The 13,810-nt window shown below is 42.1% G+C and overlaps 1 protein-coding gene across 25 annotated transcripts in view; it reads left to right on the top strand.

Annotated features, from left to right (window-relative positions):
• PRKAG2 (protein kinase AMP-activated non-catalytic subunit gamma 2) overlaps positions 1-13,810 on the top strand; it is a 182,415-nt gene that overhangs the window by 149,521 nt on the left and 19,084 nt on the right. For all 25 annotated transcript variants that reach the window (NM_001278142.1, NM_001278143.1, NM_001030965.2 and 22 more), the window contains 1 exon segment: positions 9,411-9,520. In NM_001278142.1, the coding sequence (NP_001265071.1) occupies positions 9,411-9,520 (110 nt within the window).

Here is a 13,810-nt window from a genome sequence, read left to right as displayed (position 1 = left end):
TTGCATAGCTCCAATCTGTACTTGCTGTTAGGTACATCTCTGAAGTGGTGTGTTGAAGCCAGAAGACTTCATAATCTATTGAAGTGTGCATACAGATTGTTATAAGATAGAGCAATAATAGCTATTTAGAGAAGGTTGTCACACACAGGGAGGGAATGAGAGGAAATGTGTAAGGAGAAACTACGGAGAAATGAGGATCTTAATGCTGAATGATTCAAAGCTTCAAGCTGGGCTCTTGTCTGTAGTCATTCCAGATTTGGGACCAGCAGTCAAAAAGCTGTGTTGGGAAATACCTGAAACGCTTCTTTATGACACATCCTATTAGACCTGACAAAGCTGTTTCTATAGCAGATGTGGCCTGAAGTCCTTAGGCTTACACACGTGGAAGTTGATTTTTTTTCCTTTAAAGCATTTTATGCTTTCAGTTTACATTGTTAGCCTTTAGTGAAAGGTCTCCTACAGATTAGGTTCTTGCTGTATTCAATAAGAATGTATAGTTGTCTCTCATGAAGGTGGTGGGTTCATTTTGAAGATGTTTGTCTTGCAGACAGTGCTTTGGTTAAGTTGTGGTCTTCAACTCTTAACGGTAAATGGGCATCTCTGCTGTAAAGTGTATGCAGACTGTGTGTGTAGAAGGATTAGTGCTTGCTTTAAAGAAACTGACAAGAAGTCAAGGTTTTTTTTTATCAGTCTTCCTGTATAGATAGCATTTCTAAGGATACAGGCTGCTTTATTCCTTCATCTATCGCATGCCTTGAACCTTGCTTGAGTTCTGCTCTCCAGCGTATGTTTCCCGATGTTAATATTCAGAGGCTTAATACCATCTTTGGTTTCTTGGGTTGTGGCTGGCACCTCTCAATCTCAAAGTGTGTGTTTGCTTTCCAAACTGGCGGTGCCTTAAATTAGATCTTTGGGATGCTTAGGGAAAAATCATACTGCCTGTTGTCAAGGGAAGAACTTAATTATTAGGCTGTAGGCTGATGTTGCTGCCTCTGTTCACAAAAGCACAGTGATTTGGCTGTAGTCAAAGTACAGACCCTTAGCTTTGGCCTGACCTTGGTTTAAGTGATAGTGGGGCTATTCTAGAGGTGTACAGTTGGACTTCTGGTATTATTTGCTGGTTTCCCAGGTAGTTCCCAAGCAATGCAGCTTTTGCTTGTAAACAAGTAAATTCCTCTGCCTGCCTGGACAAGAAGCTTCAGAGCTGCTACAATTAGCTCTGGAATGTGAAGTTTCTCAAGCTTCTCATTGCTTTCTGTCTGCCTCAGATCTTGTGTTATTTGCTTATCCAGGCTGCCAGCAGAGAGCAGCTGGATAAAGGAAGTGTTGACTTCCCAGGCTGTTAACTAGGATATCTTCACTCCAAAGCTTAGAAACAGAGCTCAGCTCAGTGCAGGGTTTTGAAGTGTGTGATGACACAGGGAAGGCTGTAACCAAGCTCTGAATCCTGCATGGTTTTCAGGCAGTTATTTGTATTACTTTTCTCTTAACTAGCAATAGCTAGGGCAGTTTGGAGGAGCAAAGATATTTAAGCCTCAGAACCAGAAAAGTGAAGCTGTCTTAGGGTCTGATAGCCTATTTTGTTCTGCACTGAGGCAGCTGCTGATGTTTGTCTCGTTCCATGTTTAGGACCTTAGGAGGAGGAGACTGTACAAAATCCCAGGGTTGCCTTGTTCTGTTTAATCAGCTTCTGGGGTGAGTTAATGGTTCTGTGACAGCTGCGGTGAGTTTTTGTTTGTTTTTGTTTGGTTTGCTCTGGTTAAGCACATGGTGCCTTTTCCCTACTTGCAGTTTCATATATGAAATGAATAGCAGTAGGGTGGATCTTTCTGAAAGGATCTGTTGTTTTGGTCACTTCCCTGATTTGTGCTCATCAGACCAAGCAATTTTTTTCCAGTTCTGGTATTCTTTGAAAGACACCATTAACCCTAAGCCATTTGTGAATTCATTTTGAAGATAAACTTTAAATTCTTATCACCGTTTCTAAATCTTCTTGCAAACTCCTGGAAGCATCTTCTGGTCCTGTTTCTGAGATTGCTAATTAGAACATTGCAGCAAAGGAAACCAGAAAACTTTTGGAGTCTTTTTGCAGTGTTTTCCCTGTGAGACATCAAACTACTTATAAAAGCCCTTTGTTACTAACTTAGAGACTAAAGCAGTATGGCAGCTAGCTATATAGCTAGGGTTTCTCCTGTCTACATGTTGTGATAACCTTGTCTCTGCATCAGGCAGCCCCCTGTGACAAGGGGAGACAGCATCTGAATTACCGTAGTGATCTGCAGTGATGCAGTAGTTGCATGAACTCTAGAATTGGGGATGGTTTTGAATTAAGACTGGAGGTTTAGGTGAGATATTAGGAGGAAGTTTCTCACTCAGAGGGTGGTGACACACTGTAACAGGTTGCCCAAGGAGGCTGTGGATGCCCCATCCCTGGAGGCATTCAAGGCCAGGCTGGTTGTGGCTCTGGGCAGCCTGGTCTGCTGGTTGGTGACCCTGCACATAGCAGGGGGTTGAAACTCAATGATCACTGTGGTCCTTTTCAACCCGGGCCATTCTGTGATTTAAAAGGCAGGCTTAGGTGCCAAAAGGAGTAGATGCAGGAAATTCTAAATCTTTTTCAAATGACTTAAGGCTTTATCTCAAGATGTGGAAAGCTTACTTTTCTACATGTAGCTCTTAACCTGTTCATGTACCTATTCTTTTCCCCTTGTTTCATGTATTTCCAGAACCTCCAGTTGTGGGATGTCCTATGCTGGGAGGGCACAGCTTAGGCTTTCTAACAGTATCTGTGCATGTTCCTGCTTTCTCAAATCCTCCTCCTACCAGAAGTTCTGTATTCTCATTGTAACAAAGAATTCAACTTGGATCACTGGAGAACCTGCTGATACTGATCTGTAGATGCACTTCCTATCACATTGTATCAGAGTATCTTACATCGGTGAACTTAATGTGATCTTTCTTTAGCTGCCAGCTCATGCATTCTTTTACGTTGAGGTGGGAAGCATCCAATCTGCAGCTCGTGTGTCGTGCAGCCTGTGGCTGCGGGAATAATGCTGCTCTGGAAGTTTGCTGTGTGGTCTGCCAGGATATCTTCAATTTCACTGCAGCTTTCAGAAAGAAAAGACTTCTTGTTTCTTCCTTTGCATCCTCTCCCTCTGTTTCCTTGTGTTTGAAATCCTTCTGACTTGTCGTGGGACAGTCCATTGCTTTCTGTATATCAGACCAACTCACTTCTCTAAGATCAGAGCTAGTCCTTTGCTAGCCTTGCTTGCTCTGTTAGCAGCAAAGCTGTTCCAAGCCTGTTCTAAAAATGTAATGATTTATCTCCTGCCACTTACAATGGGCATCTTTGTAACCATCTCTTTCCACCTTTTCCATTCTTTGTTATCACTAGGTTTTAACACTCACGTGCTCAGTCAGATGATGTTTTTGGCAGTGTTTGGTTGTTGTGGGTTTTGTTTTTGTTTTATTCTGAGAATAGTTTCCTCATGAACGAACATAAATCAAATCATGCAGTCAAACACCACTTCTTGTTCTGTGCTCGTCCTTATGCTAAGTCAGTATTCTTTTCCTGCTGAGTCTGACATTGATTCTGCTTCTGGTGTTTTGTCTTGTCTGCTGTTTTCGGGCTCCTGGCTCTGGAGCAGACAGCTCAGCAGACTGAAGCCATGCCCTCTTACTGCTTTGTTCTGTTACAAAATCCATTTGTTGTATATGAACAACTCTCCAATTGCTGTTTTCACTGTGATATGTATTGTTCTAATATAGATTACTGTGAACTTCTGTTAACCAAGTATTTAACTACCTCAGCTGGTTAAGGAATAGGAGGGTGACCTCATTAACACCTTTTAGTAAAGCTTATCAGCTTAATTGTATGGCTAAACTTCACCTAATACATTGCTATTGGATCGATTCTGTGATTAAAAATTGAGATGAGGATATCTTTTGTCTCTAACATGAAAGTTCTTATTCACTGCTATCTGGAATGTGCAAACAGCATGTTACTGGAAGCTTGGTATTCTTTTCAGTGTAGCTTGGGGAGTGGGAGGAGAACATAGTGTGTGTTGTATATACTTTTGGCTTCCTCTGAGTTGTTTGCCCAGCCAGGTGGTTAGCTGAGGATGTTTTTGACATGCTGCTGTAAGGTTTGTCTTTCTGCTTTTTAAAAGTTAGCGGTTGATTTCAAAGTGATCTTGGAAATATCAGTTACACAAACCATCATTCAGATCTATCTGAAGGTGTCTTTATGTTCATCAAATCAGCGAGACTTAGTAGAGCTGACAGCTCTCCTCCTAATGGTGAGGAGCAGGGCTGCTCCAGGGAGTGCTCCTCCGGCTGCACTGATGTGGCTGAAAGATGAGAGGAAACAGTTTGCATGGGACACAATGCCCTCCTTGCAGATGCTCCTGAAACCACATGTTAAACTTGGTGTGACTGCATACCAGTGCAGAAATAAGGAGAATAATATATCTATAATATAGGTATTGGTTTTGAGATGTCTTCCAGCTTCAACAATACAAAATAGCAACTGTGGTCTAGGATCTCATTATTGGGCCAGCCAGATGCGATGGACCACAGGAAAAGACACCCTGTGGTTTGCAGTAGACACCTCTGAGAAGCTTCCTGTGGGTTTCTATGTGACAGCATTTGGAGGCTTTTTGGTACGTGTTGACCATATGTGTTACTGCACGTTCCTGTTCTCCATCTGCAGGCACTTCTTCTCCAAGGCATTCCAAAGAGAAGAATTCTGAGGGGGGAGCTGCAGTAGGAAAGTGCTCTGTGTGGTGGCAAAGGTGTGAGTAGAACTGAAGGTATCTGTACAGAAGACCCAAAGAATGGCTTCAGAAATGCTGTGGAAGTTTCCCTTTCATATATAGATATTCAGATGCTAGCTCCACATTCTCTCTCTAAATAGAGGGTTAAATAAATAGAGGGTTAAACTTAGTACTGGGTCCCACTGCAATCTCTTAGTCAGTGTTGCTCAATAGTTTATCCATGTTTTTCTAAATAACAGCCTTGGAAAAATAAGTTAAAACACATCTGATGTTATAGTGGAGTGGGAGAGAAGGAGGGAGTAAAAATTACTTGCACTGAAGTGCCTAAGGTAGGGGAGTAGGTTTGGGAAAAATGCATTAATGGATCTTTTACACTTTAAAGGGTCTTTACCTGTAAGAATAAGTAAAATGCTGATACAGGAATACTTGAACTTAAAAGAAGCTTTATGGCAGGCCTCAATTAGTTGACTTCAGGTGCTTTAATTTTCCAGAGATCTGTCTCCTTTCAGGTGGCCTTTACTTCTGCTCTGCTTATCAGGAATTGCAGGAGGGAGTGTTGGGGATTTGGACCCTTTGCCTGTGATGTCTGGGGAAGGAGTGCGTGTGGCAAATGTCCACTTGGAGATTTATGAGAAAGTTATCTTGCAAGAAATAGGCTTTCATGAGGGAACACCAAAGTGGAAATGCACCATCAGTCATAGTGCACTCTTTTCCCAACCCCTGCTCTAGGTTGAGATGGCTCCTGCTGGGAATCTGCTGTCTGTGAGCAAGTAATGTTCAGATAATGAACTGTAGGAAGCTGCTGTTTGGCTGGAGGCAGCATCCTGACTCGTGGTATAAACATAAGCTGAGCTCCAACAGATGTATTTCCCCAAGGCTTCTCTCCAACTGCCTTTGCTCTGCCAGGGTAACTGTAATCGTCTGGTGCCATTCCATCTTCACACTTAATGCAGGAGTTGTTACAGAATCAGCATGAGAGGCATACATCAACCATCTGACCAAGGGGGAAGGAAGAAAATTGATAGGGACGGCAAAGACAGTCTGTGCTTGGCACTGCTGCAATTCAGTTCAGATTCCAAGGAGAAGCACTTAAGATCTTGTTCTCAAAATGACTGTAGCATGGAGTCCTTCTGTGGTGTGATACAACTTGGGGCATCCATTACTGTAAGGGCACTTCTGCAAATGAGGCTCCTTATGCAAATCTAATTCTGGATACCTCAGTCACTTTGGGCAGGAGCAGAGATTCTGTATTGCCTCTTGCATGTGTTGGTAGCACAGTGATGCCTACTACACCTGAGTGTACCACAGATTTGTGGTGAAAGGAAAGAATAGCCAATGTATACACATGGTGCTGCCTGTTGGGCAGGTGGTCTTCTGTGCAGAGATGTGCAGAGACCGAGTGGGGTTTGAAGTCCAAGCAGGAATGCATTTGTTCTTGTCTGTCTGAAGGGAGTACTGCTTTGCAGATGCTGGCTAAGGCTGCAGTAGCTTAACAGCTGCAAAGAATGGGCATTTAACAAAAAACAAATAAAGCCAGACCTAGAAGATAAATAGGTAACAGATTAGAAATATCTTAATGGAGATTAGGGTATCTGTATTTGATTATTTGTGTTTGCAGCATGATGGTGATTGTATATAAACAAACTGTAAGTCTGTCCTCTTGAAGGTTAGAGGAACTGTAAGGAAGGCTGTGCCCTGTCTGCCTGTGCTGTGCAGGAAGGATGAGTGTGTAAGTGTGCTCACAAGGTGTACCAGGCCTTCAGCTTGAGACCTTCCCTCCTTTGAGCAGCTGCATAGGCTGATATCTCACATCCAATATGTACAAAGAATTGACCTAAGGCAGCTGTAAGTAATCCCAGCTGGCTGACGTATGTGTAAGGTCTTGGAATATACTTTCCAGTAGGCACTTGATGGACCAACTTAAAACATATGAGGTAGATCTGTGCTGTTTATGTTCTGTGTATTTAGTTGGTAGCTAATACAGCAGGGCATTATACTCTTCTATAGTATAAGGATCTTCTGTAGAAATAAACCTCAGTTCTGGCTGGACAATTGCATCCTTGTTGAGATTCTGGTTCCCTAGCTATTTTTGAGTGTTAAACACAGCGCTCACACATAGCTGTCGTGTGTGTCTGAAGACTTGTGACTAACCTTCCCTCCTCAGTGAGGGAACTGATTTCTTTGTGATGCCCGAAGTGATTTGCCTAATTCAAATGTCTGAACTGGAAGGCAAAACAGGGGAAGGCAGGGTGTGTGGCATTGGGCAGGTGCTGCTAAGTGGGTGATGGTGATTTGAGGTCTGGTTGACAGCACACGTTTGGAGAGTAGGAGTGTGTGCTGTGGGAGAGGAGGTTTTATAGGCAGATCTTTACCATGATGCTCCATGCAGAGTTCTTAATGTTGCTGCCATTAGCAGCCTCAACTGATTGAGCCTGGCAATGTGTCACTACAAATCTAAGTGCAATTACTGCACTTGCTGTAGGAATATATGTTACATTTGCATAACCGTTAGTTTAATTGTGTCGAGCAGTGATGTGCTCTGCAGTGATTTTCTTCAGCTAAAAATAGTTGGTCATTTTGCAGTTCATCAGTTTTCTGATGTCTTCCTATGTTTGTTTCTACCTGCACTATGCTTATTTGTATAGAAAGTAACGTTGTTAAGACAACAGAATCAGTAGGAAGTCCAGCTTCAGAATGAGAACAGAATTGCCCTGGGCATCTGTGCCTATGGTTGTTTCTGGGTATGCACTGAAAGTTGTGGAGAGCCTCTGTTTCAGTCAGCATGGGAAAGGGATTTGGTCTGCAGGGGATTTCACAACTGTTGGACCACAGTCTTGCTTGCCACAACAGTTGGAAGGTATGTAATGAAAGAAGCAAAAGAGAGTTTGCTTCTTTCTGGGACTGACTGTTGTAGCTCTTGTGGTGCTGTGGAAAGACATGATAGTGCACTGTCTCTTTAATGGTTACTGATGGTGTTAGTACCCAGTCTTGCTTACCACTCCAAGCCTGGTTCTCATTGTGTACCATCCCATGGGAAAAGACCTGAAAGTAAATAAGGGCTTATTATGACTATTATGACTGTGGAACAAACACTGTCGAACTCAGCCTTGTTCAACCTCATTTGCTGAGTCCAACAAATGAGTTTTTTCTGCTTCCTCACAGTTAAATTCTTCTGTATTCCTCTGGAAGTGCTTTTCATACTGCTTGGGTTTTGGTTGGGAAAGGACTCTTTCCCCCACCCCTGCTAAGAGTAGTGGAGGCTGGAGATGAAGACCTTGGTTAGTATGTAGAAGAGACCATCTGTGTGCTAGAGCAGCTGCTTCAGGGGGGAATCCAGCTTTGATTCTATAGATTTGGACTCGAGAAACTGTGCTGAGCCACTCTGGAAATGACCAGTATTTTCTCCAACAGTAGTTAATAACGTTTGAGCGAATACATCAAACAAGGAGTTTTGAGGCTGATTGCTTCCTAATGCAAAGTTCCTTGGTTAGCAGCTATTTCCAGTCTGTGGGTTTTTTTCACTCTGAAAAAGTGTAATGTATGCCCAATTTCTTCCTGCACATTATTACAGGGTTTAAAGGCCGTACGTCTGATAGAGATGTTAACTTTGAGTTCTGAGTACTTGCTGTGAATAACGGAGGCCTGAATTGCTTTTAGAGCATAATTAATGATAATCATAGAGTCATAGAATCACCAAGGTTGGAAAAGACCCGCAGGATCACCCAGTCCAACCATCCACCCATCACCAATGGTTCTCACTAAACCATGTCCCTCAGCACAACATCCAAACGCTCTTTGAACACCTCCAGGGTTGGTGACTCCACCACCTCTCTGGGCAGCCCATTCCAGTGCCTGACCACCCTTTCAGAGGAGTAGCATTTCCTAACGTCCAGCCTGAACCTTCCCTGGTGCAGCTTGAAGCCATGATAATGAAGTTAACATACTGCAGCAAGTGTAGAGATTGCATGTGTATACATCTAAACTCTGACAAAGGCAAAGCTGATTTAAGTTAATATAGGCTGGTTGCTGAATTCTGGCTACAGACATACACATTTAACAGGGAAAAAAACCAACCAAACACTCCAGCCCAAACAGATCCTGAATTCAGAAATGACAGTGTGACGTTTGTGATGTGGTTTGTAAGGTAGTTTGGGTAGAGTGATGTGATTGTGTTACCTGCCTGCTGCCTCTTCAGAAAATAGAGGGCTCCAAAAAGTAGACTGGACAGAAATGAGGCCAGAGCCTTCCTAATAGAAGGAGCCTGAGTTAGTGAAGTGTGACACTACTTACATTTCAAACTGGCTTTGTCTGTACATAATTGCAATTCAGGTACTCAGTGTGCATATTCAATAGTTATTTTAAAACCCAAATGCCTGAATTGTAACTGCTCCATACTGAAATCCCTTCTCAGCAGGGGAGAACAATGCACTTTGTGCTGCTGAATTTGAAAGGAAAGATGAGTGAAATGCAAAGTGCAGAACTATGAACTGTCTGTCTGGATCGGAAAGTGTGGATTTGAGTTTTGCTTGAGGGATGTCCTTCTGCAACAGTGTTGAGTTGATTTGGCATGCTTTTAACTTTGTTTTGGTTTTTTTTTAAGGTTCTTTAAATAAAACAAAATGTTTTTACTTACAGCACTTGAAGAGTCGGAAAGTGACATTTATGTGCGATTCATGAGGTCACACAAGTGTTATGACATTGTTCCAACAAGCTCTAAGCTTGTTGTTTTCGACACTACGCTACAAGTGAGTATTCTTCTTTCAGTCTGCCTTTCCTTGCAGTTCTCTTGTTGAAATGGGAGTATGTTTCCTGAGTGTTCAATGAAGTATTACCTCCTATAATGCTGTACTTTGAATACAAAAGCCCCATATTGTTTCAGCCGTATCTTTCACATTACACTAGTGGAGGATCTTGGAGGGGTGGGGGAGGCTCTTCCTGGCTGAACAGAGTGAGAAGATATAATTGGCAATTGCAATCACTAATGAGATTCTGGAAACCCCAAATTTATATTCTTCATGACTGTCAATTTGTGTAAAGATATCTTACATAGAGCTCCACATGCAGTAGTTATTTCCAGGTGTTCTGAGCCTGTTCCTGCTATATTGGTGAGATAACTTGGGACTAAAATGGGTGGCTTAATGATGCAAATTACTGCATTCTCCAGAAAATTTATTTTCGGCTTTTCTTTTTGCTTTTAATCAGTAAATCATCATCTGCTAGACTCTTGGCTCTGTGGGAAGAGTTTATTTGCCAAAAGATGGCAATAGCTGCCTGCTGTAGAGATGGGTAATCTGTTCTGCAGTGTGGTGGAGCGCTGTGGCTTTCTTTATTTCCTGGATTTTGCAATGAGTGTTTTTTGAGGTGGATTTTTTTTGTCTCCTTTTAGTGATTTTTCTAGTTGTGTCTTAAATAAGCACATTAAGTAGTCTTAGCCTGGAATGTACTATTCAAGCTACAGCCTTCCACTATAAGAACATTTAATAGATCCTTAATCTCAAAACGTTCCCAGAACCATCTTGCATATCAGATAATAACATGTAGTGCAAGATCCTTAATATCATGGTCTAAAAGATGGAAAGCCTACTTGCACAACAATGAAAAACAATGTGATACTTGAGAGCGTTACACACATTGACTTCTCAGCTGCCAGCGGTCACCCAGGCCAAAGGCTTGAGCTCCATCATCGTTGCAGTTAGAAAGATGAACTTTTCCTCTTTATTACAAAAACCAGTTGGTTCTTTGAGCCAGTAGGGTGAGTGACTCATTCCTCTTGGGTTCCCCGAATCTCCTGATGAATTGCAGGAAATGTTTTTAGATACCAAGCATTCTCACCATCGCTGTGTTGAGTAATGCTATTAATGTAAAGAAGTGGTTTAATCTCCATTTAGTGAGCCAATGTGAGGTAACGCTTAGAGAAATAGTCCTGGTGAATGAACCTACTGAATGTTACTCCTATAGGAGTGACTCAGTGAACTCGGTGAAAAACATTTGATCTACTTTCTACCAAACCCCTGTCTTATTTGGGTTCCTGAATGATGACTGTGGATTGCAGCTGGCAAAGAACAAAGGGCATGCCTTGGCCTATGATTGCGGGGTCATTCTCGGTAATAGAAAATCAGTTTCTCTTTTGGTAGCTTAGAGCAGCCTTCTGAAACACCACTGTCTGTGAGTCTTGTCAAAGGGAGTTGATCTTGTAGATACGTCTTTCCTGGACGTTTCACTCCTACCCAGATGAGTTTTTCTCCTAATTTAAGATCAAATAAAAAAAACCCAGTGCCTTAAAGCTCTCAGATCTCTCAAAATTTGAGTTTTTTAACAGTGAAAATACTTAAACAGTACATGGTGAGGGCTTACGCTGAATGAGGCAGAAAAGTAAGTGACCAGCAACTGATGGAGGAATGAAAAAGTGGAGCTACATCATTTTCTGATGTGATCCTTTGGAAGACTCTCATTGGGTTTATATCTGACTGCAGTATCCTGTCTCCCTCTACTGGGCAGAAATCACAGCACACATTTATCCTGGAGAATTATACATGAGACGTTATAGAAAGCATTTCAAAATTGTTGTTAACTGTAGGGAAAACTGGAGATGTTATGTCATGTGACACAAGCAATACCAGTGAAGCAACATGCAATAAGTGTTAAGTCTCAGTATTTTTGGAGGGATTTAATGTGAAGATTTGTAAGGAATCTTCCTTTATCCTTGAATAAAAGGACATGGTAAGGAGCAAAGCTGACAGGAGGCCTTAAATAACAGCATTAGTAGCTAATTAGGAATGGGCTGACAATCTCTTCAGTCCTGTTATTGGTCAGAAAACTTTGGGCCTCTCAATTCCAGCAGCTACCAAACATCTCATTTCTCCTAGCACACAGCTCTGGTCTTGTCAGGAATGAGCCTGTGCCACTGGCATCTTTGTTAGGCTGTTGTGAAAGCAGTGATAGCTTGTACGCTTCAGTTAGGCATGCTTCACCAAGAGAATGTGCTATGTGCTGCAAAGTTGAACAGTAGAGATGTTAAATAAGCAGTAGACAGAGCCGTGGTCTGCTAACCAGCCTGAGGCCAACTGGCACAGCTCCATTTGCCCTGGTATAGCAGCTTATATTTCTTCCTAAACTTGAATATCTGCATGTAGTCTGCCTGCCTGAAATGACCCATAGCCTGTGCTAACCCTGAGAAATGGTGACTGTAGCTGGGAAAGTGCTAACTGGCACAGTGCATGTCATTGAGAGACAGTGAACTGTTCTTTCACTGTTTTCTACTGCGGTTCAGTTGTAACCTGTAAACAGTTGCTCTTCTTATGTATTGAGCTATGCCTCCATGCTACAGTTCTCCCCTGCCTGAGACTCATGAGTACTCACTCATTCAAGAGAAGCCCCTGCCTTTTGCTTTTTGCAGAGAAAAGAAACTTCTGAAAGTCTGATCTGAGCATGAAGAGTTGGAGTTGTGAGATGCTGTGTGCTACGCCGTGAAGTTTGCCAATCCAGCTCTGTGGACAGTGGGGAAAGTAGGCAAGCTGCAGCAGTATGCAGCTCTCTGTGATAAACTGCCTTTCTGAATTCTTGCACATCTCCCAGGATGCAAACAATAGAACAAAATCTTCCCAGCCCGTTTGGGAGGAGTAGGAGGGTTGTCCCTTAAGGGCTACTCTGCTGTCAGTGAAGGACCTTGCTGTTCTTTTTTTACTTCAGTTTAATAAATTAAAGGTGATCCGCATCTGTTGACTGCAGAACACTGAGCTGGATGCAGACTGGCTGGTTGTCTGCATGTGTTTTCAGCACAGTATCTGGGTACTCTGCGTGTTAATGCATTTAATGTGGCAGTATTCTGGGGAAGTAGTGTCAGCCACATCTGCATGTGCTTTTTACTTGTTGGTTTTAACTGACAATGGGTGCATATAGCGATGCTTAAAGCAATTTGACTTCTTTGAAACTGGCAAAAGTGCTTTGAAAAGAAAATATCTATTTCAGTAATTCCTGTATTATGTTTAAGTGTCAACAAAACGTAGCGCTTCTTCACGTTCTGTCAGTCAGATGAGTTTTCTCTGCTGGTACTACCATCATATATTGGTGTGATTTCATTTTTCAGTGTTATTGCATCAGCTTGACTTCGTTATATCTTCTTTCCAACAGAAAAATTTGTTTCTCCACCCTATTGTGAGCTCTGTTTTCATTTTGAAAGGAAATGACTCTCAGCATAGCATATAGCAGTCTCTGCAGCTTAGCTCTCTAATCTTATTTAAGGCCAGATTTTTGCTTGGCCTTCAAACAAATTCATTATTTAAATGTTTTGTCTTTGAGAAGGATTAGCTTGTTTTGTAACACAGACCAACTGACCATCTAAAAGAAGGGTAAGAACTAAGTGCAAGGCAGGGACTTCCAGGCTGGATGTGGCTCTGGGCAGCCTGGTTTGGTGTGGTTGGTGACACTGCCCGTGGCAGGAAGGTTGAAACCAGATGGTCTTTGAGGTCCTTTTCAACCCAGGCCATTCTATGATCCTATGACTTCCTTGCTATGTATCAAGCAGTAATTCACAGTCCCAAGCGTGGCACAATAGCACACTTGCTGGCTGTGTCTTGTGAAGCCTGTATAAACTCCTGTGGGGTGAAAAGCTCTACCTAACCTTTGACTAAATGGTATTTTCACTAATGAAAAGTAAAATTACGTTTTACCACTGAAGCATACATTTCTTTTTGCTCAGTGTGGTATTGGAAATGATGTTTGAGGTATCTCTGGTATTTTGTGAACTAATACAAATTGAAACATCAAAATAAGGCTTCAGAATCATAAAGACTCTTTGCCTTTCTTCTGTCTTGAAGAAATCTGTGCAGTTGGTTGACTTGATTGCATTATTAAACCACGGTTAAATTATTGATGTTGGTAATAGACCAGACCTTGTCACTAAAGTAGGCTTTTGTTGGTAACTGCCACATACATGGAAGAGCTCAAGTACTTATTTTTCTTCTGCATGACTAGAAAAATATTTGGAATAATCATCTGGAAACTTCTTTGGTTTGAAAAGCTGGAAGTAAATATAA

This window comes from Gallus gallus, chromosome 2, assembly GCF_016699485.2.
Source record: "Gallus gallus isolate bGalGal1 chromosome 2, bGalGal1.mat.broiler.GRCg7b, whole genome shotgun sequence".
Lineage (NCBI taxonomy): Eukaryota > Metazoa > Chordata > Aves > Galliformes > Phasianidae > Gallus > Gallus gallus.
Note: the sequence above shows the minus strand (reverse complement) of the source record. Positions and strands in the feature narration are given on the sequence as shown.